Source organism: Rhinoraja longicauda, chromosome 31 (assembly GCF_053455715.1).
Source record: "Rhinoraja longicauda isolate Sanriku21f chromosome 31, sRhiLon1.1, whole genome shotgun sequence".
In the NCBI taxonomy this organism is placed as follows: domain Eukaryota; kingdom Metazoa; phylum Chordata; class Chondrichthyes; order Rajiformes; family Arhynchobatidae; genus Rhinoraja; species Rhinoraja longicauda.
Window position 1 is genome coordinate 1,280,996 of NC_135983.1, and position 27,209 is coordinate 1,308,204.

General features: G+C 41.9%; 1 protein-coding gene across 7 annotated transcripts in view; it reads right to left on the reverse strand.

Annotated features, from left to right (window-relative positions):
* The window catches only part of cntrl (centriolin), a 152,043-nt gene that overhangs the window by 71,469 nt on the left and 53,365 nt on the right, over positions 1-27,209 (reverse strand). For all 7 annotated transcript variants that reach the window (XM_078425889.1, XM_078425890.1, XM_078425886.1 and 4 more), the window contains 11 exons: positions 21,037-21,190; positions 20,564-20,784; positions 20,015-20,191; positions 17,269-17,403; positions 13,311-13,456; positions 13,008-13,215; positions 10,583-10,762; positions 5,481-5,660; positions 5,240-5,356; positions 3,493-3,637; positions 2,588-2,730 (listed from right to left, as the gene is read on the reverse strand). In XM_078425889.1, the coding sequence (XP_078282015.1) occupies positions 2,588-2,730; positions 3,493-3,637; positions 5,240-5,356; positions 5,481-5,660; positions 10,583-10,762; positions 13,008-13,215; positions 13,311-13,456; positions 17,269-17,403; positions 20,015-20,191; positions 20,564-20,784; positions 21,037-21,190 (1,806 nt within the window). The remainder of the gene's footprint in view (positions 1-2,587; positions 2,731-3,492; positions 3,638-5,239; positions 5,357-5,480; positions 5,661-10,582; positions 10,763-13,007; positions 13,216-13,310; positions 13,457-17,268; positions 17,404-20,014; positions 20,192-20,563; positions 20,785-21,036; positions 21,191-27,209) is intronic.

Here is a 27,209-nt window from a genome sequence, read left to right on the forward strand (position 1 = left end):
GGAGGAACTGAAGGAAATTCACATTAGGCAGGAAATGGTGTTGGGTAGACTGATGGGACTGAAGGCTGATAAATCCCCAGGGCCTGATGGTCTGCATCCCAGGGTACTTAAGGAAGTGGCTCTAGAAATCGTGGACGCATTGGTGATCATTTTCCAATGTTCTATAAATTCAGGATCAGTTCCTGTGGATTGGAGGGTAGCTAATGTTATCCCACTTTTTAAGAAAGGAGGGAGAGAGAAAACAGGAAATTATAGACCAGTTAGCCTGACATCAGTGGTGGGGAAGATGCTGGAGTCAATTATAAAAGAAGTAATTGCGGAACATTTGGATAGCAGTAACAGGATCGTTCCGAGTCAGCATGGATTTACGAAGGGGAAATCATGCTTGACTAATCTTCTGGAATTTTTTGAGGATGTAACTAGGAAAATGGACAAGGGGGAGCCAGTGGATGTAGTGTACCTGGACTTTCAGAAAGCTTTTGATAACGTCTCGCATAGGAGATTAGTGGGCAAGATTAGAGCACATGGTATTGGGGGTAGGGTGCTGACATGGATAGAAAATTGGTTGGCAGACAGAAAGCAAAGAGTGGGGATAAATGGGTTCCTTTCAGAATGGCAGGCAGTGACTAATGGGGCATCGCAAGGCTCGGTGCTGGGACCGCAGCTATTTACAATATACATTAATGACTTAGATGAAGGGATTAAAAGTAACATTAACAAATTTGCGGATGACACAAAGCTGGGTGGCAGTGTGAACTGTGAGGAGGATGCTGTGAGGATGCAGGTTGAGTTGGACAGGTTGTGTGAGTGGGCGGATGCATGGCAGATGCAGTTTAATGTGGATGAATGTGAGGTTATCCACTTTGGTGGTAAGAACAGGAAGGCAGATTATTATCTGAATGGTGTCAAGTTAGGAAATGGGAAAGCACAAAGAGATCTGGGTGACCTTGTTCATCAGTCACTTAAAGTTAGCATGCAGGTACAGCAGGCAGTGAAAAAAGCTAATGGCATGTTGGCCTTTATGACAAGAGGAGTTGAGTATAGGAGCAAAGAGGTCCTTCTGCAGTTGTACAGGGGCCTAGTGAGACCGCACCTGGAGTACTGTGTGCAGTTTTGGTCTCCAAATTTGAAGAAAGGACATTCTTGTTATTGAGGGAGTACAGCGTAGGTTCACTAGGTTAATTACCGGAATGGCGGGACTGTCGTATGTTGAAAGAGACTGGAGGGACTAGGCTTGTATACAGTGCAATTTAGAAGGATGAGAGGGGATCTTATTGAAACATATAAGATTAAGGGATCGGACACGCTAGAGGCAGGAAACATTTTCCCAATGTTGGGGGAGTCCACAACCAGGGGCCACAGTTTAAGAATAAGGAGTAGGCCATTTAGAACGGAGATGGGGAAAAACTTTTTCACTCAGAGAGTTGTAAATCTGTGGAATTCTCTGCCTGAGAAGGCCGTGGAGGCCAATTCTCTGGATGCTTTCAAGAGAGAGTTAGATAGAGCTCTTAATGATAGCGGAGTCAGGGGGTTGGGGAGAGGGCAGGAACGGGGTACTGATTGTGAATGATCAGCCATGATCACATTGAATGGCGGTGCGGGATCATAGGGCCGATTGGCCTACTCCTGCACCTATTGTCTATTGACTGGATAGCACATAAGGTTTTCACAGTACTTCAATACATGTGATTATAATAAACTAAATTAAACTAAAATAAATCTAGAGTACCTTACAAAGTGACTTGATTGCAATCACATAAAAAGCCACAACACCTTGAAATGGCAATATTTCACTGCATAATTACCAAAAAGTCCAAACCCTCAAAATAGAAAACAAAATGAATATGTTATATGGAGCAAACAGAAAGGTCGGAAGTCAGGATGGAGCTTTATAGCACTTTAGTTAGGCATCATTTGGAGTTTTGTGTGCAGTTCTGGTCGTCCCATTGCAGGAAAGATGTGGAGGCTTTGGAAGGGTGCAGAGGTGGTTTACCAGAATGATGCCAGGATTAGGGGATGTTAGCTACAGGGAGAAGTTGCAGAGACGGATTGTTTTCTCTGGAATGCCACCAGTTGTAGGTTGACCTGGTCGAAGTACATAAAATGATGAGTGTCATAGATTGGATAAAGAGTCAGAACCTTTCTCCCCAGGAAAGAAAAATGAAGTACATAAGGGCATAGCTTTAATGTGAGAAGAGCAAAGTTTAAAGGAGATGTGTGGGACGTTATTTTTTTACACGGAGGGTGGTGAGTATCTGGTACACTGCTGGGGGTGGTGGCAGAAGCAGATATGATAGTGGCATTTAAGAGACTTTTGGATAGCCATGTGGATATGCAGTGAATGGAGGGGTATGGATTATGTACAGGCAGATAAGAGGTGTTTTTGGCATTATGTTTGGTACCGACATTGTGGGCCAAAGGGCCTGCATTTATGCAGTATTGTTCTATGTTAAAATTGATGCTTTACTTGTTAGAAACATAGCTAATTAGAAATGAAATTATTTTTTTCTCACTGGTTTGGCACATACTAAAATTATGAAAAAATTGATGACAACCAAAAACATTGATAACTTTGTATTTGCCTCACTTTTGTTGAAGATGGCACAAAGTACCAGTACCCTCTTCTTTTCAATGGATCTGTTACACTGGTAATGTAATCATTCTGATTGCTTAGGACATTTCTGAGAGCAGAGATTTCATCCATCAAGTCTTCCATTTCATTAAAATTACCTGAAAGACAAAAATATTCACTTGTAAAATTATATCAGCTGGACTGGAAGGAACCATCAGTAAGAAATCCTTATGGCGACAGAGTGTATTGTTTATTATGGACCTGACACTTGGAGGTAACATGGCAAGCAGCATATCCATTAAGATATGCACTTGGAACACAAACAGAAATGTTATTTTATCATTCTTTAAACTTAAACGGGACAATCGGCAGTTTCCATGCTGTATCTATAAACTAAACTAAGAAAGAAATCCTATAAATATTAAGAGACTTTAGGTTACATTTTCTATTTCTTTGTTGGTAGTATGGATCAACCAACTTGCCCATAGGTAAATCATGGAGTATCTACCAGGATGGCATTCTGTGAGGTCAGCAAATTGATAATCCACAACCTCATAACCAAATTGGGAAAGTTTCTGTGAACTCAGAAACAACGGCAGACGTAACAGATATTTCATAAGTTTTAAAATTTCCCAGAACAGTTTCAGACAAATATAAAATTGTTGATAATTTTATAGCATGTGGAATCAAATGATTGTTACATCTGTGCTCAGTCAATTTTTAAAATTACCAGTGTCAGACTCTTTGGTCTATCGATGAAAAGACAAATGGCTCAGTTACCAATGGAGAAAATGTAACAGTTGAAATTTTGTCATCTGCACTTGCAAGCCTTATATATATATATATATATATATGCAAATGTAAACAGACCTAGTCACAATCACAAAGCTATGTAAAAATAAAATTTATTTGCACTGCACCCTCTCTTGTATGATTCAGATGATCTTGGAGGCGCTTCACTTCTGCTTGTTGTCGACTTAGAGCTCGACTTAGTCTTTCAATCTCCAGTTGCTGGGTATTCACACTTTTTGCTCCAAATTCAAATGTCTGCATTTCATCCAGAATCTAAACCATTAGTCAGTATCCATGGATACAAAAAGGTACATATGAATTAGTACACCATGTACTGCAAAAGTCTTCCTACTTGTAAAATACTGTTAACTTTGTAAGGAATGGGCTAGGTTGCAACCTATTGGGTTGAATGAATGAAAAGGGATAGCATGGGAAATGGAGAGCAACAAGAGAATGGCTACAGAGCTACATGGATTCTGGCCACAAGGGTCGAATGGGAGCATTCAATAGTAACCTTGAGTGAACGTTCTGTGGCAAATGTGTGTATAGTAAACCCTCATTATAAAGGACCATGGGGTGGGGAGGGGGGGGGGGGGGAGAGGAGGAATTAAAGGAGGTGCCGGACCGCCAGTTGCCACTGACCTGCAGTAAAAACAAATAAATGCAGATGTTGGTTAATAAACAAAAGGACACAAAGTGCTGGAATAACTCAGCAGGTCAGGTAGCATCTTTGGAGAACATGGAAATGTGACATTCCGGGTCGGGGCCTTTCTTCAGACTCTAGGGAGGAAACTGGGCCTGGAATCCAGATGCGGGGTGACAGCCCCGGCCTGCGGTAAGGATCAGCGGAGTGAATGGTCGCTGCCCAAAGATGGCCAGTGTGTAGGTAAGGGGCGGTGGTGGTAGCGGCTGGAAGAGGCCGAGGAAGCTGTGTGGACCGAAGATGGTAGCAGTAGGTCTAGCTTGGAAGCAACCGGGTAGGCGGTGGAGGCCGGCGATGGCCGTCCGTCCGTCTGTCGCTGAAAGTCAGTAGGTCCAGCCTGGAAGTGGAGAGACGATGCGGCAGGGGCTAGCATCTGCAGACCAGCCTGGAAGAGTCCAGGGAGGCAGTGCGGGCCGGGAAAAAGCAGCCCGGCCTGACGATGAAGGTTGCTACAACCAAAATCCGTTATAAAGAGGTCCATAATAAGGAGGGTTTACTGTAATTACATTTCGCAGACTGATGTGTTTTACTACGAAATGGTAACCATGAAATGTTGATGATAAGGAAAGGGGATAACACAGCCTGGGAGTGCTCGGTGGTGGGGACTTCAGACTCGCATTGGGTTGAGCGCGGTGCCAAGGGAAAACTGCGAGCCGTGCTTCTTCGCTGGGCAGCTTACAACCCAGTGGTATGAATATTGATTTCTTTAACTTCAAGTAACTACGGTATTCCCCCTCTCTCTATCCCTCCCCACCCAAGGTGCACCAGGTTCTCATTTTCACCAAACAAACAGCTAACAATGGCCCGTTTCCTTTATCTGTTACTTTTTTGCATATCTTTCATTCATTGTTCTTTATGTCTCCGCATAATCTATATCTTTTGTTTCCCTTTCCCGTGACTTTCAGTCTGTTGAAGGGTCTTGACCCGAAACGTCACCCATTCCTTTTCTCCAGAGATGCTGCCTGTCCCGCTGAGTTACGCCAGCTATTTGTGTCTATCTTCAGTTTAAACCAGCATCTACAGTTCCTTCGTACCATGATCACAATGAATGGTGGTGCTGGCTCGAAGGGCTGAATGGCCTCCTCCTGCACCTTTTTCTATGTTTCTACCTATGTAATATTGACTTCTCTAACTTATCTAAGTAACCCTTGCTTTCCATCCTCAGCCTTCACCTGGTTTTCTTTGTCCTTTAGTAGGTTTTGCAACAGCTCAATTTCAGCCTCTGCTTTGGCAAGACCTCGAGCCGCCCGAATTGTTTCAGCGTGGAACTTTTCTGCAATTTCCATTTCCTAAAACAAGAAGAGTGATTCACAGCAGAAAAAAATATGAGAGTAAATATGCTTTGACGAAAAGTTTGGATAAATTTGAAAGTAGAAGTCCTAGACGGGCCGAACTGTCTACAATGTATGTCACCTCTGTCCTCTCTTGGTTGAGATTTTGAACAGTTCCCCGGAGAGCTCTCATGTGGTCCTTGGCCGTGAAGAGCTCTTTGGAAGCCATCTTGTCAGAAGCAGTCATGGTTGCCTTCAAGTGTTTCACCTCCTTCTCAAGATTACACAACTTTAAGTGAGTTCTTGCATCCTCCATTTTACCCTGCAATTAACAGTAAAACAATGTAACATATTGAGCATTTTTCCCAAAATAAATACATATAAAAACTCAATGCTTCAAAAAAGTATGCACCATTTAAAAAAAAAAGAATTACCATAAATACTGGAGACATAGTGATTGCAGAAGTTGGAATCTGGAGCAAAGAGCAAATTACTGGAGGAACTCAATAGCATCGGTGGGTTGGGGGGAGGGAAGAAATTGTCAAATAGACATTGATGCAGCATATACTTGGAGTGGCCTGATGCCAACATTTCTCTATTCATTAAATTCATTCTTGTTTTGAGACTTCCATAATTCTAATTTCATGACGTTCCTGAAGAAAGCAGGCTCCTACCTAATCATGTGCAGAACAAAACCTCCTGATTGTTCATAAGTCATAGGAGCAAAATTAAGCCATTCAGCCCATCGAGCCTACTCTGCCATTCAATCTTGGCTGATCTATCTTTCCCATTTAGTCCTATTCTCCAACCATCTCACCGTATCTTTGATTCCCACACAAGAACCTGTTAATCTCTGCTTTAAAAGTACCCAATAACTTGACCTCCACAGCCTTCTGTGGCAATGAATTCCACAGATTCACCATCCTCTGACTCCTCATCTCCTTTCTAAAGGTACATCTTTTTATTTTGTGCTTGTGCCCTCTGGTCCTGGTCTCTCTCAATAGTGGAAACATCCTCTCCACATCCACTAGTCAGGCCTTTCACTATTTGGTATCCCCGCTCATTCTTCTAAACTCCAACGAGTACAGACCTAGAGCTGTCAACCACCCACTCATCCCCGGGATCATGCTCGTAAACCTCCTTTGGATCCTCTCCAATGCCAGCACAACCTTCTCAGATATGGAGCCCAAAACAGCTCACAATACTTAAAATGTGGTCTGACTAGTGCATTCAAAAGACAAACATTCAAAAGAAAATTCAAAATTGAACATACCATGGATTCATACAGCGTGGAATCAGACCTTTTGATCCCACTTGTCCACACTGAACAAGATGCCCATTTAAGCTAGTCCCATTTGTCTGCATTTGACCCATGTCCCTCGAACTCTTTCCGATCCAAGTACCTGTCCAAGTATCTTTTAAATGCTGTTTATAGTACCTGTCTCAACCACCTCTGCTGGCATTTCATTCCATATACTGATCACCCTCCAAGTGTAAAGTTGCCCTCAGGTTCCTATTAAATCTTTCCCCGCTCCCCTCCACTGGTTCTTGATTCCCCTATCTTGGGTAAAAGACCCTACCGATGACCCCTTATGATTTTATACATAACCATATCAACAACCTCAACCTCTCCTGAACTCCAAGGGATAAAGTCCCAGCCTTTTGTTTCTTTATTTCTGTGTTTTGTCCAACCAAATATCTATCAAAATCCCTCTTGCATGTATGTCCCCCTCCTCCCCACAATCAGTCTGAAGAAGGGTCACAACCAGAAACATCATCTATCTATGTTCTCCAGAGATGTTGTCTGACCCGCTGAGTTAATCTAGTACTTTGTCATTTTTTTGTGTAAACCAACATCTGCAGTGCCTTGAGTCTCCTTTCATCTAACACTCTGCAACCGTAACATGATTAACCAAGCAAGCTTCTCCAAAGTGTGTAAGAAGGAACTCCATGTGATCCCAGTCTGTGTACTAACATAACAATAGACAATAGGTGCAGGAGTAGGCCATTCGGCCCTTTGAGCCAGCACCACCATTCAATGTAATCATGGCTGATCATTCTTATTCAGTACCCCGTTCCTGCCTTCTCCCCATACCCCCTGACTCCGCTATCCTTAAGAGCTCTATCAAGCTCTCTCTTGAAAGCATTCAGAGAATTGGCCTCCACTGCCTTCTGAGGCAGTGAATTCCAGATTTACAACTTTCTGACTGAAAAAGTTTTTCCTCATCTCTGTTCTAAATGGCCTACCCCTTATTCTTAAACTGTGGCCCCTGGTGCTGGACTCCCCCAACATTGGGAACATGTTTCCTGCCTCTAACATGTCCAACCCCTTAATAATCTTATATGTTTCAATTACATCCCCTCTCATTCTTCTAAATTCCAGTGTATACAAGCCTAGTCGCTCCAGTCTTTCAACATACGACAGTCCCGCCATTCCGGGAATTAACCTAGTAAACCTACGCTGCACGGCCTCAATAGCAAGAATATCCTTCCTCAAATTTGGAGACCAAAACTGTACACAGTACTCCAGGTTCGGTCTCACTAGAGCCCTGTACAACAGCAGAAGGACTTCTTTGCTCCTATACTCAACTCTTGTTATGAAGGCCAACATTCCATTGGCTTTCTTTACTGCCTGCTGTACCTGCATGCTTCCTTTCCGTGACTGATGCATTAGATTTTTACGATTTAGAGATACAGCGCGGAAACAGGCCCTTCGGCCCACCGAGTCCGCGCCGCCCAGCAATCCCCATACATTAACACTATCCTACACACACTAGGGACAATTTTTACATTTACCCAGTCAATTAACCTACATACCTGTACTTCTTTGGAATGTGGGAGGAAACCGAAGATCTCGGAGAAAACCCATGCAGGTCACGGGGAGAACGTACAAACTCCGTACAGACGGCGCCCATAGTCAGGATCAAACCTGAGTCTCCGGCGCTGCATTCGCTGTAAGGCAGCAACTCTACCGCTGCGCCACCGTGCCGCCCCTAAGCACTAGGACACCCAGATCGCGTTGTACGTCCCCTTTTCCTAACTTGACGCCATTCAGATAATAATCTGCCTTCCTATTCTTACCACCAAAGTGGATAACCTTACACTTATCCACATTAAACTGCATCTGCCATGTCCCAACCTGTCCAAGTCACCCTGCAACCTCATAGCATCTTCCTCACAGTTCACACTACCACCCAGCTTTGAATCATCTGCAAATTTGCTAATGTTACTTTTAATCCCTTCATCCAAGTCATTAATGTATATTGTAAATAGCTGCGGTCCCAGCACCGAGCCTTGCGGTACCCCATTAGTCACTGCCTGCTATTCTGAAAGGGACCCATTTATCCCCACTCTTTGCTTTCTGTCTGCCAACCAATTTTCTATCCATGTCAGTACCCTACCCCAATACCATGTGCTCTAATTTTGCCCACTAATCTCCTATGTGGGACCTTGTCAAAGTCTTTCTGAAAGTCAAGGTACACTACATCCACCGGCTCTCCCCGTCCATTTTCCCAGTTACATCCTCAAAAAATTCCAGAAGATTAGTCAAGCATGATTTCCCCTTCGTAAATCCATGCTGATTCAGAACGATCCTGTTACTGCTATCCAAATGCTCCGCAATTTTGTCTTTTATAATTGACTCCAGCATCTTCCCCACCACTGATGTCAGATTAACTGGCCTATAATTTCCTGTTTTCTCTCTCCCTCCTTTCTTAAAAAGTGGGATAACATTAGCTACCTTCCAAACCACAGGAACTGATCCTGAATCTATAGAACATTGGAAAATGATCACCAATGCGTCCACAATTTCTAGAGCCACCTCCTTAAGTACCCTGGGATGCAGACCATCGGGCCCTGGGGATTTATCAGCCTTCTGTCCCATCAGTCTACCCAACACCATTTCCTGCCTAATGTGAATTTCCTTCAGTTCCTCCGTCACCTTAGGATCTCTGGCCACTGGAACATCTGGGAGATTGTTGGTATCTTCTTTAGTGAAGACAGATCCAAAGTACCGGTTCAACTCGTCTGCCATTTCCTTGTTCCCCATAATAAATTCCCCTGCTTCTGTCTTCAAGGGACCCACATTTGCCTTAACTATTTTTTTTCCTCTTCACATACCCAAAGAAGCTTTTACTATCCTCCTTTATATTATTGGCTAGCTTACCTTCGTACCTCATCTTTTCTCCCCATATTGCCTTTTTAGTTATCTTCTGTTGCTCTTTAAGAGTCACAATCCTCTGTCTTCCCGCTCTTCTTTGCTATGTTATACTTCTTCCCTTTTATTTTTATGCTGTCCTTGACTTGCCTTGTCAGCCACGGGTGCCTCTTACTCCCCTTAGAATCTTTCTTCCTCTTTGGGATGAATTGATCCTGCATTATTCCCAGGAATACCTGCCATTGCTGTTCCACCGTCTTCCCTGCTAGGGTCTCCTCCAGTCAAATCTGGCCAGCTCCTGCCTCATGCCTCTGTAATCCCCTTTGCTATACTGTAATACTGACACTTCCGATTTTCCCTTCTCCCTCTCAATTTGTAGATTAAAACTTATCATATTATGCCTCCGAATGGCTCATTTACCTTGATTTACCTTGAGTTCATAACTCCAAATTAAAACACAGAATATTAATCCTCCATCCAGGATAACATTTCCATATCTGTCATGGAAGTCAGGACCAGCTTTTGATGAGTTTTTCTTGCAGCAATTTGGCAAATGCTCCGAGCCAGCAGTTTGCTGGTCAGAGGCGCCATCTCTGTCGCCCTCTCTCTCTCACACAAAATGGCAGCACCATTCGAAACGTCACCCATTCTTTCTCTCCAGAGATGCTGCCTGTCCCGCTGAGTTACTCCAGCTTTTTGTGTCAAGCTTCTCCAAAGCCTTTCCATCAAAGGAGCTCTACATTTAATCACTCCCATAATTTTCTTCTTTTATGGCTCTCATTCCATTTTTAGATTTACAGTATACCCAGTAAAGCATCCCAGGGCAGATATCTGTTTTATAATCATGCAAATTAATACTGTGTCAACTGCTAAAGTGGGACTGGCCCAAATCAAGCCCCACAAGTTCTGTGAAGAGATCTCTATTATTACAATTACCTAATAGAGTGATAAATCACAGGAGATTTGTTCATATAAAGTGTCAGCAGCAAAATGTTATGTGATTTTTGCGTTGAAACAGGTCATCCAATTGCAAGTATTTTGAAAACTATCAAGTTTTTGCTCAAATGCCAATTAAGTAAAATTGTTACTTTGTTCTCTTTATCTTCAAGTTCTTGTAAAAGTTTATCCCGGTCTTGGTCCGCCTCCTGGAGCTGCTCGTCGGCAAGAGCCTGTAACTCTTGCATATTTCTCAATTGCTCCTGGAGACTTGCAATTTTATTCTTCAGCTGTTGTGCTTGAGCTTGACCGACCCTTTTCTCAGACTTTATCTGTCACAGAAACCACAACTATTATAAGGAAAGAACCATTATAAACCATTGGATCAGTTTAATCAAATTAGCACAGCATAGATGTCAAGGCTTTGAAATGAGTTTGGTGCTTACAGAAAAGTAAAATATTAATTCTTTTCTTGGTATTTATTTTTTTATCAATACAAAACTTTTTTTTGTCACATAAAATGTGGATAAATGTAATTAAATACATTTTATACTTAAAAATATATATTTTCAATGAGAAATAAAATTGAATTTCATTTTATAGAAAATATTTCCAAACCTGAATCCCTGGACTATTGGGATAAGTGTGGTAAAATAATTGAATAATTTGTCAATGAAAGCATGTATTTATTTGTGCTTCTTGGCTTCCTAATCTCTCTTTTTATTGCTGACTTTGTCATTCAGGAGTTAACTGGAATAACCACAATGCAGTATTTGCAGGATATTACTCGAGATTAACAAATAGAAATTCTTGTTCCACTTATAACTGCTCCATTTCCATCATACATGAAACATTAAATGGACAAGTTATAAAAACTATTAGAGTCACACAGCGCAGAAATTGGTCCTGCGGCCCAACTTGTCTATGCCAATTAAGAAGCCTCATCTAAGCTCATCTCATGTGCCACAACCTGGACTATATCCCTCTAAATCCTTCCTATCCATGCAGTCTTCCAAATGTCCTTTAAATGTGGTTATAGTACCCTGCCTCAACTACTTCCTCTGGCAGCGTGTTCAATGTACACACCATTCTCTGTGTGCAAGTGTACCCCTCAGCTTCCTATTAAATATTTCCTCTCTCACCATAAACCTATACCCTCTAGTTCTTGATTCCTCTAACCTGGATAAAAGACTCTGTGCACTCACCCTATTTATACCCCTCATTATTTTATACACCTCAATAAGATCACCCCTCAGTCTCGTACACTCCAAGGAATAGAGTCCTAGCCTGCCCATCCTTTCCCTATAGCTCATGCCCTCGAGTCCTGGCAACATTCTCATAAATCTTCTCTACCCACTTTCCAGCTCTGGCATCTTTCCTGCAGCAGGGTGATCAAAACTGAATACAATACTCCAAGAGCGGCCGTGCCAACACTAGCCTCTCCTTAATGCATCTTAGGGTGCCCATCTATCCAGATGCAAACTATTACTATACTTTATGCGTGAAGGACAATACAGTAAACGATCATTTTACGGACCCCTTTATAATGAACTTCGATTTTAGCGACCCACCTGCCGATGCGACCCTGGCTCGCACCGCCCTCCCTGCATTGGTTTCCAACACAATCCCCAGCCCTCAATGTGCACCAGCGAGCCTTTCTTCACCCACCGTATGAGTTCAGTTGACACGCCTGTTGTTGCTGCTCAAGTTGTAGCCCCTGGGGACAGTCTTTCCTCAGGCCACTGCCACCGACAGGGCGTGTTTGGTCATCGTAGAGCTCCGTCTCCTCTCACCAGCTGCCACTCCTTTCTGTTGACCATCGTTTTGTCCAATCAACCTCTCCCCCCCCCCTCCACTGCCCCAGCCTCCTCCACTTCCTCTTGTTGCACTGTCCACTCAGCCTCTCCGCTCTCCCCCTCTACCACCACCAGCTCCTCCTCCAGTCACCGAACATGTCGGCGACTGTGGGGAAGGAGGAGGAGGCAGGCGTGCAGACAAAGCGACGGGTGAGAGGGGAGGAAGCCCCACGGTGACCAAGCCCCACGGTGATCAGTAGTGTTGACCTGAAGAAAGTGCGTCCCGTCAGGGGCTACAACTTTAGCCGCTACAACAGCCGCGTCAACCCCTGAAGGGCTCGCTAGTGCAGCCCATCAGCATTGGCGCCTAGTTTAAAGGTGAAACTCAGCAGACTGAATCAGACTGAAGAAGGGTTTCGTGTCACCTATACATGTTCTCCAGAAATGCTGCCTGACCCGCCGAGTTACTCCAGCACTTTGTGTCCTTTTGTGTATTAAACATCATTTGCAGTTCTTCGTTTCAACTATATACAATGATAATACCTTACTCGGTTATAGCAGACAATCAGCAATAACGGGCACCATCCCCCCTGTTATGGTCTGTTATAACAAGGGTTTACTATAATTTCACCTTGTATGAAAATATTCCTGGAGATTGTTAGTGAATTACTTAAAAGGTTTATTTTTCTTACAATTATTCACTCATATGCCTTTACAAATGAATTTTATATTGGTTGAGCTATGTAATTGATTACTTTTTAAACCAAGCATATTTTATTACCAATGTCTCTGCTACTTTCTCATAAGCGCTTTTGGAATCCTCCTGAGTATTCTTCAATTCTTCCTGTAATGTCATAATTTCTTGCTCTAATCTCCTGCAATGACATAATACCTCCTCTTTTTCTTGTTGTGAACGCCTCAGAATTTCATTCAACTGCTTCTGCAATTCAGCAAGGTTCTTTCCCAAAGTATCTCCTTGGTTATAAGGCCTAAAAAAAAGTATTATTCCTCATTTTCCATCATGAAATTCTCATGGGCAAGTATTGTAACTTGAGTTTAATAGGTTGATAATAAATATTCTTACCTGATTTCCCGAATACCAGAATCCAGTTTTCTTCGAAGTTCAGATACACGAGCAGACACCTCATCTGGGTGAATCATGGTCTTGCTTGCTTGATTCATGCGAGTCTGTAACTCCTTAAGCTGTTCTTTCAACAAGGAGTTATCAATCTGGAAAGAATGTAACTACCTTGTTGCAAATATTCACGTTATCACGTTAATATTGACATTCACTTTATTTCCTTTATCACGTGAATGGCTCGTTTGTAATCATGTATTCACTTTCCGCTGATGGCTTAGCACGCACCAAAAGCTTTTCCCTGTACCTGTGACAATACAGGTGCTCCTCAACATCCGATGGGATTCCATTCCGAGAAACCCATCGGAAACCGAAAGTATTGTAAGTCGAAATGCATTGTAATACACACGATCACGTGGCCGGAAGCAAGCGGCTGCTCGCTACAAGTCGCTGCCGTTTGCACCATCGCAAAATCCAACTATCGCAAGTCGAAACATCGAAAGCCAGGGAGCACCTGTACTCTAAACTAAACATCTATTGTAAAATATCTTTACTCTTGACTAGTTAACACATTGGATTCCAACTTGTAATTTTAAAGTATACAATGCTATTGGTCACAAAGACATCAGTCATGATGGGTATTTATTTCACAAAATGCTGGAGTAACTCAGCAGGTCAGGCAGCATCTCAGGAGAGAAGGAATGGGTGACGTTTCGGGTCGAGACCCTTCTTCAGACTCTCTTCGACTCAGTCATGATGGGATACTGTTCATATACAAAAATTCTACAATACAAAAAACTAAGCTAGAGAAAGGAATAGCAAAAGAGCTGGGAATAGTAATTATTTTTTTCTGACACTTTCTGTGGGTTTTGAGCAATGCCAGATCTGGGAAAGCCAGGGGATAAATACAAAGTAAAGCTTCTTCTGCTCGGCAACCATCAAAGTCCAATTATTAATTACAAACAATATTGTGACTGCAACTAAGAAAGGAAAATCTGATCTTAATTGATGATAATCTTTCACTTGTAGAACTTGAAAACTAACTCACTACATTACAAGATTATACTCTTTTAAACCATAGTTCTATATTTAAAGTTGGTGGGCATTATGAGCACAATAATTTTGTAAATCTAATTTGGCAAAGTAGTTTTGTTTAGTAACACAAATAATTTTATTAAACTAATAAATCTGAACAGCCAGCATAATATTTCAAATTAGTTGATAATCATAATATCGTCGGTATATTTTTCTCGCAGTGACATCCTCTTTGAATGTAGAGCATACATTCCATTATGTCAGAATAAAACAGAAGTAGCTAAGATTTCAGAAATGTAATCTTACAGCAGGTGAATCTTTGACTATGGGTGCTCCTCAGATGAGTTAAATGTGGCAGTGTAAACTGTGAAGAGGATGTTAGGAGGTTGCTCGGTGACCTGGACAGGTTGAGTGAGTGGGCAGATGCGTGGCAGATGCAATATAATGTAGATAAATGTGAGGTTATCCACTTTGGGGCAAAAACAAGGAGGCAGATTATCTCAATGGAGTTAGGTTAGGTAAGGGGGAGGTGCAGCGAGACCTGGGTGTCCTTGTACACCACTCACTGAAAGTTGGCGTGCAGGTACAGCAGGCAGTGAAGAAAGCTAATGGAATGTTGGCCTTCATAACAAGAGGATTTCAGTATTGGAGTAAAGAGGTTCTTCTGCAGTTGTATAGGGCTCTGGTGAGACCACATCTGGAGTATTGTGTACAGTTTTGGTCTCCTAATTTGAGGAAGGACATCCTTGTAATTGAGGCAGAGCAGCGTAGGTTCACGAGATTGATCCCTGGGATGGCGGGACTGTCATATGAGGAAAGATTGAAAAGACGGTTTGTATTCACTGGAGTTTAGAAGGATGAGAGGGGATCTTATAGAAACATATAAAATTATAAAAGGACTGGACAAGCTAGATGCAGGAAAAATATTCCCAATGTTGGGCGAGTCGAGAACCAGGGGCCACAGTCTTAGAATAAAGGGGAGGCCATTTAAAACTGAGGCGAGAAAAAACTTTTTCACCCAGAGTTGTGAATTTGTGGAATTCTCTGCCACAGAGGGCAGTGGAGGCCAAATCACTGGATGGATTTAAGAGAGAGTTAGATAGAGCTCTAGGGGCTAGTGGAATCAAGGGATATGGGGAGAAGGAAGGCACGGGTTATTGATTGGGGACGATCAACCATTACAATGAATGGCGGTGCTGGCTCGAAGGGCCGAATGGCCTCCTCCTGCACCTATTTCCTATGTTTCTATGTTTCTATGTTATTCGTAATGCTATTTTATTGCCATTTATATGGAAGCTAAATCATCTGCTTGATTTTGGACCATTGTATGTCAGGTTGGAGGCCAGTGTCTAGTGGAGTACCCCAAGGATCTGTGTTGGGTCCACTGTTGTTTGTCATTTACATTAATGATCTGGATGATGGTGTGGCAAATTGGATTAGTAAGTATGCAGATGATACTAAGATAGGTGGTGTAGTTAATAATGAAGTAGATTTTCAAAGTCTACAGAGAGACTTGGGCCTTTTGGAAGGGTGGGCTGAAAGATGGCAGATGGAGTTTAATGCTGATAAGTGTGAGGTGCTGCATTTTGGTAGGACAAATCAAAATAGGACTTACAGGGTAAATGGTAGGGAATTGAGGAATGCAGTGGAACAGAGGGATCTGGGAATAACTGTGCATTGTTCCCTGAAGGTGGAATCTCATGTGGATAGGGTGGTGAAGAAGGCGTTTGGTATGCTTGCCTTTATAAATCAGAGCATGGAATATAGAAGTTGGGATGTAATGTTGAAATTGTACAGGGCATTGGTGAGGCCGAATCTGGAGTATGGTGTGCAGTTCTGGTCGCCAAATTATAGGATGTCGACAAAATGGAGAGGGTACAGAGGAGATTTACTAGAATGTTGCCTGGGTTTCAGCACTTAAGCTACAGAGAGAGGTTGAACAGGTTGGGTCTTTATTCTTTGGAGCGTAGAAGGTTGAGCGGGGACTTGATAGAGGTTTTTTAAATTTTAAGAGGGACGGACAGAGTTGACGTGGGTAGGCTTTTCCCTTTGAGAGTGGGGAAGATTCCAACAAGGGGACATAACTTCAGAATTAAGGGACAAAAGTTTAGGGGTAACATGAGGGGTAACTTCTTTACTCAGAGGGTGGTGGCTGTGTGGAATGAGCTTCCGGTGGAAGTGGTGGAGGCAGGCTCGATTTTATTATTTAAGAGTAAATTGGATAGGTATATGGATGGGAGGGGATTGGAGGGTTATGGTCTGAGAGCAGGTAGATGAGACTAGGTCAGAGAAAGTGGTCGGCGTGGACTGGTAGGGCCGAACGGGCCTGTTTCCGTGCTGTAATTGTTATATGGTTATATATAAGGAATTAGAAGTGTGAAATGTGGAGATCTTAACCACTAAACTATTAGACGACCAATAGGAATAACTTTCTATCTCTGATATTGAACTTTACATCCTTAATCCACAAAACAGTCAAAGCATTCAAAACAGCATTTGCTTTAAGAATATGTAATGCTAGGGTGAATTTACTCATGTAATTCATATGATATTCAGTTACAGGATTCTTTACATTAATCTGCCTATCAAATATAGATTGTGAGTGATATATTTTGTGATAAGATATATTTTGTGTATTTTAAGCTTAGAACCTAACTTTTTAAGTAAAAGTAAAAATACAAGTACAATTTTTAATTGTATAATTAAAATTAAACAACTTTAATTATTTTTAAAAATAATTACATGGAAATATAATTTTTGCAAGATAACTTTACCGATTTTTTCAGAAACCAAATTAAGTATTCATATTAGATATTCATTTTGGATTTAACTTGTTAGAAGATCCTATATTATTACTATTATTATTGTGTATCACTGACATCTCTATGTTTTATACAGTAAAATAGTTCAGCAAATGTACAAGCTGTACCTGTAGATTTTTTACTTGTGCAACAAGCTTTTTGTTCACATGCTCCTTTTCAGCCACTAGTTGAGTCTGTGCTAAAGCATTCTCCAATGCTTGTTTTTCCTTTTCCAATTCAGCTTGCAGGGCAGATTGTTCCATCTAGAAAGTAAACATTACAAGACAACTGTTATTTGACAGATTTGTCTCCCATACACAGAAATATATTCATTAAGCAAATTAGGAGTTACATGCATGCTTACGTTAATCTCCATCTCTCGCAGTCAAAGATGCATTCTATTTGTAGGCATCAGCCATGTGACATGGAGACTAGTTATATTACGTTACATTGTAAATTGATCCAAAGGAGGGCAGAAGACATGCTTTTCAAATTCAAAGTGAAATGATAATTTGAACAGTAGCTGCAAGTAAAGGACCTTGGAAAGTCTTGATACGAGTGCAATATGTGCTGTTAGCCTATTTTGTTTGAGTCAATATCATAATTATCAACAAAAAAATAAAAATGGAGGGATCCAATTCCTAATTGGAAATTGAAACTGTGAATTGAGAAATAAAGGATAGTGTTTGACAAAAATCTGCAGTAATTTCACCCTACTGAAACTATCTATGTTCAGCACACAGACATCGGCACTTAGGGAAATTATCATAGAGAATCCTCCATTTGTAGAAACTCTCCCCAGCTCATGGTTGGTAGGTGGACAGACTCAAAAATTGAGACTCAAATCTCAGATTAAATAGAACCTAGGACAGTACAGCACAGGAACAGGCCCTTTGGGCCACCATTTCCATGCTAAACATGATGCCAAGACCAAATCTTATCTGTCGGCATAATTCATATCTCTCCATTCCCTGCATGTCCATATGCCTATAAATACAAAGGCATATGGCAAAATCTGCAAAAACAATTCCAGCATTTGGTGTCTATCCTCAGAACTCTATATTTCTTTACTTAAATGCAAATCTTTCATCAAAGAAGACAACAAAAGAGATAAACAATAACAGCAACACAAAATACTGGAGTAGCAATAAGGGCAAATTAAACAATACAGGCAGCTTGTGTTTAACATGTGTTTGAATTATGCATTTTTGAAATAATGCGCTTGTTCCTTTAATACTAAAGCATGATTTGTGTGTTGGTATTTTCAGAGTAATGTGCTCAAATTTAGTATCGACAGCTTAATTCACCCATTTTTGAAGTACACCACTTTTCAAGCACATAACCTCCATAATCTAAAATGATTTTACATGGGAGGTTTGCATTCCACAAAATGTGCAAAAAATATTTTCACTTTGTCCAGACTATGTAGCACCAACTGAAAGTTGATTTATTAAATTAATTTGATTGTACTAGATAGCGATTCATAGTTAGCAAAAGAACAAAGAACCAATAAAAATAGACTTCAGTCATTTTAAAGCTGTACATTAGTAATTGTACGTGATAATAAAAGTATAAAAACCTTAACAGAGATCCAAGGTCAACTTTAACAGAAAAGTTGTAAAGTTCAAGAATGTAGAGTGACACTCAGGTTTTACCAATATTTAAATTCAATACTTCAGTTAAATATGTCGGAAGGAACTGCAGATACTGGTTTAAACTGAAGATAGACACAAATAGTAACAACTGTTTACCATATATATTAATGATTTGGATGAAGGAATTAGAAGTAACACTAGCAAGTTTGCGGATGACACAAAGCTGGGTGGCAGTGTGAACTGCGAAGAGGATGTTAGGAGGTTGCAGGGTGATCTGGACAGGTTGAGTGAGTGGGCAGATGCAGTATAATATAGATAAATGTGAGGTTATCCACTTTGGCGGCAAAACAAGGGGGCAGATTATTATCTCAATGGTGTTAGGTTAGGTAAGGGGGAAGTGCAGCGAGACCTGGGTGTCCTTGTACACCAGTCACTGAAAGTTGGCGTGCAGGTACTGTAGGCAGTGAAGAAAGCTAATGGCATGTTGGCCTTCATAACGAGAGGATTTCAGTATAGGAGTAAAGAGCTTCTTCTGCAGTTGTATAGGGCCCTGGTAAGACCACATCTGGAGTATTGTGTACAGTTTTGGTCTCCTAATTTGAGGAAGGACATCCTTGTAATTGAGGTGGTGCAGCGTAGGTTCACGAGATTGATCCCTGGGATGGCGGGACTGACATATGAGGAAAGATTGAAAAGACTGGGCTTGTATTCACTGGAGCTTAGAAGGATGAGAGGGTATCTTATAGAGAAATATGAAATTATAAAAGGACTGGACAAGCTAGATGCAGGAAATGTTTTCCCAATGTTGGGCGAGTTCAGAACCAGGGGCCACAGTCTTAGAATAAAGGGGAGGCCATTTAAAACTGAGGTGAGAAGGAACTTTTTCACCCAGAGAGTTGTGAATTCGTGGAATTCTCTGCCAGAGGGCAGTGGAGGCCAAATCACTGGATGGATTTAAGAGAGAGTTAGATAGAGCTCTCGGGGCTAGTGGACTCAAGGGATATGGGGAGAAGGCAGGCACGGGTTACTAATTGTGGACGATCAGCCATGATCACAATGAATGGCGGTGCTGGCTCGAAGTGCTGAATGGCGTCCTCCTGCACCTATTTTCTATGTTTCTAAATAGCTGGAGTAACTCAGCAGGTCGGACAGCACCTCAGGAGAAAAGGAATAGGTGATGTTTCTGGTCAAGACCTTTCGTCAGCTTTTTGTGTCTAACTTCAGCTAGTTACTTGGCAAATACTTCCTGAGAATTCTTCACACTCAGATTGGGACTTACTTGACTGAGCTTCCGCAGTCGATCCAGTTCCTCTCTCAGTTGGTTTGCTTCAATGTCCCTTGCTTGCAGTTGAGATTCTAATTCAGCCTCGTACTCACTGAAGTCACCTTGAGCATGGCGCAGGGATTCATTCAATTCCTGCTGTTCTCGTAAAGAACGTTCCATGTCAGACAGTTCCTGCAATAAAAAATAATGGATTCTTTAGGTCAATAAATTAAAAGCGAGTTATGTACAGATGCACTTGCTCAAATGAATTCATTATTTAACTAGAAATGAAGGTACATTTTGAATAGTGCAATATAATTACAAATGCATCTTACTTCAAAAATGCTTTTTTCATAATAATAGTACTGAATGTATAAAATGTTTGTGGCCCTGTATTTAAAGTCAATCTGTTATTCATTAATACTTTACCCAATACTGTCACAAATTGTCAGGAGTTCATACAAAAATACAATTGAATTGTAAATCAATATATTTTGAATAATTAAACAATGATTAAATTTTCAGTGCAACACCTTAACAATTGTAAGCCATTCACATACAGACCTTTCTCAAGTTATCTGCATCCATGGCAACTATTTCTAGTTGATTCTTCTGTTGTTCCAGGTCAGCCAGTTGATGCAATAGTGTCCCCTTTTCCTTCTGCAACTCTGTGCATTCCTCCCGAGCTTGCTTTGCCTGTCCCTTTACACTCTCCAAGTACTCCTGCAATCCAGCAATAATACCCTCCAGGTCTCGTTTCAATGCCTCATTAGCTGCTATCTGGCCTGTTAACATACATTCTAACATGTTAATCCTCGTGCACCAGTAACATCATTTACTTTCTTATACATTCATAAGGATGTTTCAAATGCTGCAATCCAACTAATACCACAATACCACAATCCAACTAATACCACTTTCTTATACATTCATCAGGATGTTTCAAATGCTGCAATCCAACTAATACTTTTTTGATGAATCTCATTCCCCTCCCCTTCATCCTCAGAGAAAAAAAACTTCAAATTCTTAACACATACCTTCAGTCAGCTGCTCTTCCAGATCTTTGATGCTTTCAGTTTCCTTCACAATCCTAGAAAGCATTTCATCTAGGCGTTTCTCTAACTGCTTGTATTGCTTGGACATCATGTCAAGCTGTTGGGTTTTACTCACCATCTGAGCTCTCAAATGTGCCTAAAAAGAATCCCATTGAATTGAGATGATGAAAATAACAACAGCCAGTGCAACATATTTGATATATTTTAATTTAATGTACAAACCATTAAAATAATTGAAAACGTATAACAAATCTTTACTCTCACAATTCATTTTGAAAATATATGAAACATACCGTAGTAGCTGCATACATATTCTAACTAAATCATTAAAGGTTTTGGACAAACAATAAACCCAGCACATTCTGTGGAATAATGACAGGCATGTTCCTGACAGAACAGAACAACTCACAGATTAATTACAGGTAAAAATCTGATAGCTAACATTCATCATGCAGGCATTTTGATGTCCTTCTTTGTGAAAGATATCAAGTCTTTTCCAATTCAACGGTACTATCTAAGTAATCAGCAAGATATCAGTAAATGTTTCATTGTCCAAGTCTCCATTACCATTTTATGCCCAAGATCCTTAGCCATGTCAGAATGGAATTGGGAATCTACTAGAGGAGTCTTTAAAATGCTAATTACAAGTAGCAGTGGGCAAAGTAAATTCCAAATATTTTGTTCCTCAAAAGACTAGATAGAATTTATACATGATATGAAGTAACAAGTTATAGTGCTGCACAAATCCAGGGTGCCCAGGAATAACAATGATTAACAGCCTTCATTATGCCATGACTTCATTATGCCTCCAGTGCTCTCGTCAACCATCACACATGGGATTTGAAGTTTGGCACAGCTTCAGACTTGGATTACAGCCTCTCTATTGTTCAGCCTCCAGGACTTTGCCACCTGGCCTGAAGAATGAGTGAAATATATTCTAAACAAAAGCAAACTAATAAAAACCTGAAAGAAGCAACTTCCACTCACTTCTCTAACCCATCTGGATTGACTGGCGTAGATTGACAACAACTACTTTTATAAAAAAACTCTTTCACTGGTGTGAATTAATTACATTTCAAGTCCATTTAGTACCATTTTAAAAGAATATCACAACAATAACTGACAAAACGCTTGCACCTGTATTAATTTAAATGCACTAGAAACTTGAGTATAAATGCTGTCACTGAAACCACTCACACATATTTCAGAGTCATACAGTAAGGATACAGGCTTTCAACCAAATCATTCATGCCAACCAGGATGCCCCATTTACCTATCCCATTTACCCATGTACCAATACCAATGTGACCAATACCCATGTTTGGCTCATAAGCCTTCTAACCTTTCTTATATTCAAATACTTGTCCAAATGTCTTTTACATTTTGTTGTTGTACCTGCCTCAACTACTTCCTCTGGCAGCTCAGACTATATACCCACAGCTCTTTTTGTGCAAAAAATTTGCTCCACAGGTTCTTATTACATCTTTCCCCTCTCAACTTAAGCTGAGGCCCCCTAGTTATCATATCATATCATATATATACAGCCAGAAACAGGCCTTTTCGGCCCACCAAGTCCGTGCCGCCCAGCGATCCCCGTACATTAACACTATCCTACACCCACTAGGGACAATTTTTACATTTACCCAGCCAATTAACTTACATACCTACATACCTGTACGTCTGTACGTCAAGAACCTGTAGTTCTTGTGTAGGAAGGAACTGCAGATGCTGGTTTAAACCTAAGATAGACACAAAATGCTGGAGTAACTCAGCGGGACAAACCGCATCTCTGGAAAGAAGGAATGGGTGACGTTTTGGGTCAACATCTGAAGAAGGGTCTTGACCCGAAATGTCACCCGTTCCTTCTCTCCAGAGATGCTGCCTGTTACTCCAGCATTTTGTGTCTACCCTCTAGTTCTTGATTCCCCATCCCAGGGAATAAGACTCTGTGCATTCACCTACCCCGTGACTGATTGCTTCAGTAAGTACGTAGAGGAATGTGTGCCGATGAAAACAATCAGAATGTTACCCAGCCGGAAAGCACGAATGAACCGTGAGGTCAATTCCGAGGTGAAGGCTAAGATCGTTGTGACACGTCAAACCGAAATGGTACAAGAAATCTTTCTACTATCTTCGCAAAGCCACCAGAATGCCGAGAGGCAATACTGGGACATACCTGAATCCCAGTATAACTACTCGGATACCCGTCGATTGTGGCAGGGCTTGAATACCATTACGGGCACACAAAACAAAGTCAGGCAGCATTGATTTAGATTTTTTTAGATTTTAGATTCTACAGCGCGGAAACAGGCCCTTTCGGCCCACCGAGTCCGCGCTGCCCAGCGATCCCCGCACATTTCCGGTGATAGAGCGGCCCTCCTGATGAACTTAATACATTCTACACTTGCTTTGAACAGGCTAACAGGGCAATGACATCCATTCCGACAAACTCGAGTGTGCCTGTCCCCACGGTCACTTTTGCAGAAGTAAGATTGGCCTTCGTGGGGGTGAGCCCACGGCACGGAACTGCCTTGGATAGAGTCCTTGGCCGCGTCCATACTAGATGCGAACCAATTTGCAGAAGTGCTCCCAGACATCTTTAATCTCTCCCTATTCCGTTCCGAGGTCCCCAACTGATTCGAGAAAACCTCTATCATCCCGGTGCCAAAAGAAAAGCAAGGTTTCATGCCTTAACAACTACTGTCCAATGGCTTTGACATTCACTATCATGAAGTGCTTCGAGAGGCTAGTTATGGCACACATTAACCCCACCCTACCAAGCAGCCTTGATCCATGCCGTTCGTTTCTCACCACAATAGGTTCAAGGCTGATGCCATCTTCCTGGACCTACAGTCATCCCTGGAACACCTGGATGAGAAGGACACCTACGTCAGACTCCCATTCATCGACCCTAGCTTTGCTTTCAATACCATTAACCCATCCAAGATCATCTCCAAACTCATGGAACTTGGAGCAGCACCCCTCTCTGCAACTGGGTCCCAGACTTCCTGACCAGCAGACCACAATGAGTGAGGAAAGATGACAAGTCAGCCGCTATAATAATTCTCAACACGATGCCATGCAAGGATGTGTTCTCAGACCCCTACTATACTCCTTATACAGACACAATTGTATACCAATCCAATCCAAATACCAATCGAATTTTAAGTTTCCAGATGATACCACCGTAGTGGGCTGGTTATCAAATAACGATGAGACAGAGTAGAGAAAGGACACTGAGAAGCTTGTAACTTGGTGCTAAGACAACAACCTCTCCGAGATGTCCTCATTCTTTAGGGAACAGTTGTTCCCCTCTTCCATCATAGATGAGGCCCTTACACATGTGTCCTTGGTACCTTGCAGCTCCGCCCTTGCTTTCCCTCCTCCTAATCACATCAGGGAGAGTCCCCCTAGTCCTTACCTTTCACCCCATTAACAATCACGTACAACACATAACCCTCTGACATTTTCACCACCTCCAACGGGATCCCACCACTGGTCATATCTTCCCATCTCCACCCCTTTCCACCTTCCGCAGAGACCGTTCTTTCCGCAACTCCCCGGTTAACTCATCCCTTCCCACCCAAACTACTCCAAGTAGGAGAAGCAACACCTATCCCTATACCTCCTCCCTCGATTCTATCCAAGGACCCAGACAGTCCTCTCAGTTTAGGCAGTTTCACTTGCACCTCCTCCAACCTCATCCATTGTATCCTTTGTTCAAGTTGTGGTCTCTTGTACATTGGCGAGATCAAATGTAGGCTGGGTGATCTTTTCGCTGAACACTTTTGCTCAGTCCACCTGGTCCGCCTAAACTGATCTCCCGGTTGCTAAACACTTAAATTCCCCGTCCGATTCCCACACTGACCTTTCAGTCCTAGGCCTCCTCCATTGTCAGAGTGAGGCCCAATGCAAATTGGAGGAAGAGCATCTCATATTTCACTTGGGCAGCTTACGGCCCAGGGGTATGAATATTGATTTCTCTAACTTCAAGTAACCCCTGCATTCCCTCTCTCCATCCCTCCCCCACCAAGTCACACCAGCTTTTCATTCTCACCTAGAAAATAGCTAATAAATGGCCTGTTTCCTTTATCATTGTTACTTTTTTGCATAATGTTCATTTATTGTTCTATATCTCTCTACATTATCATCTGTATCTCTCGTTTCCTTTCCCGTGAACCTGAAGAAGGGTGTTGACCCAAAACGTCACCCATTCCTCCTCTCCAGAGATGCTGCCTGTCCCACTGAGTTACTCCAGCATCTTGAGTCTAGCACTCCCTCAATGTCAGCAAGACAAAGGAGATTGTGATTGACTTCAAGAAACAAAGTTGTACACACCCCAGCATACTTTGACGGCACCGAAGAGATAGTCAAAATCTTCAAGTTCCTAGGAATAAATATCACCAGCAATTTGTCCTGGACCAGCCACATCGAAGCTGTGGCCAAGAAAGCACACCATTCCTCTACTTCCCTAGAAGGCTTAGGAGGTTCAGCATGTCCCCAACAAGCCTCACCAACCTCTACAGATGCACTTGGAAAGCATTTTATTGGCATGCATCACAGCCAATCACAGTGAGAAAGTTAGCTACACAAGGGGGTGCTCAGGCCCAATGGCCCAATTTATGTAAATCTTCTCTGTCTTTAGTCGCCTCCTGTTATTTACTTCTCCCTCTTGTATAGCACTAACTACATGCACTACCTGCACAACTTTAGACACCATCTTATCACAGACATTCCATTTGCAATCCTCTTCTCCACCTCATATAAAAGAACAGATGAGTTCTCATTGTTTAAGTCCTATCGAAAGCTCACTGACTCAAAACATAAAGTTTCTCCCTCTGCACAGATTTTGCATGTCCTGCTGTGGATCACAAAGGTCTCTAACATCACCCACATGGCATACAACACATTATCTACCCTGTCATGTGCCTGGAGGAATTACTAGTTAAATTGTAATTAAGGGTCAGTTGAAATTTTTTCGATTTTTGGCAAGATAAAATGAGTTTAGTTTTAAAACATTAAATTTTAATTAATCGTAGTCATTGAGCTAATACAGCAGGAAAACACGCTCTTTTGCCTAACCCAGCCATGCAGATCAATTTACGTAATTGAGCTGGGCCCACTTGCCAGGGCCCCGCCCATATGCCTCCAAACCTTTCTTATCCATGTACCTGTCCAAGAGTCATGAGTCAACCCTATTCTATCACCTCCTCTGGCAGTTCTTTCTATATACACAACACCCTGGGAATAAGGTCTCGACCCAAAATGTCACCCATTCCTTCTCTCCCGAGATGCTGCCTGTCCCGCTGAGTTACTCCAGCATTTTGAGTCTACCCTGGGAAAAAGACTGTGGTTATTCACCTAATTGTGCCCTTCAAGATTTTATATACCTATAAGATCATCCCTAGGCCTCCTGCATTCCAGGAAAAAAAAACCTTGTTTATCCAGTCTCTCCTTATAATTCTCCCGACCCATTAACACCCTTGTAAATCTTTTTTTCGCATCCTTTCCAGTTTCATGATATCCTTCCACTTGCAGGGTCCCCAGAACTTTACAGTACTCTAAACGTGGCCTTCCAATGTCTTGAACAGCTATCATATGACTTCCCACCTCCTGCACTACCTGTGAGAGTGCGCCAAATGCCTTCTTAATAATCCTGCCCACCTGTTTCGTCACCTTCATGGAACTATTTAACTGTATCCCTCAGTCTCTCTGAACTACAGTACTCTCCACGCAAGTCTTGCCCTAGTTTGTGTTGCCAAAATAAACATCATGCATTTATCTTAAATTCCATTTGCCACTGCTCAGCCCATTGGCCCAGTTGATAAAATCCCACTGTCATTCTGCATAAAGCTGCACTGTCTACAATATCACTGAATATCATAAAATCAATAAATTCACAAATAGTAGCAAATAGGTGTATAAAATCATGAGAGGAATAGATTGGGTAGATGCACAGAGTCTCTTGCCAAGAGTAGGCAAGATGGCATAGATTTAAAGTGAAAGGGAAAAGATTTAATAGGAATCTGAGTGGTACCTTTTTCACACAAAGGGTGGTGGGGGAATGGAATAAACTGCCAGAGGAAGTAGTTGAGGCAAGGACTATCCCAACATTTAAGAAACAGTTAAATAGGTTCATGGATCGGACAGGTTTG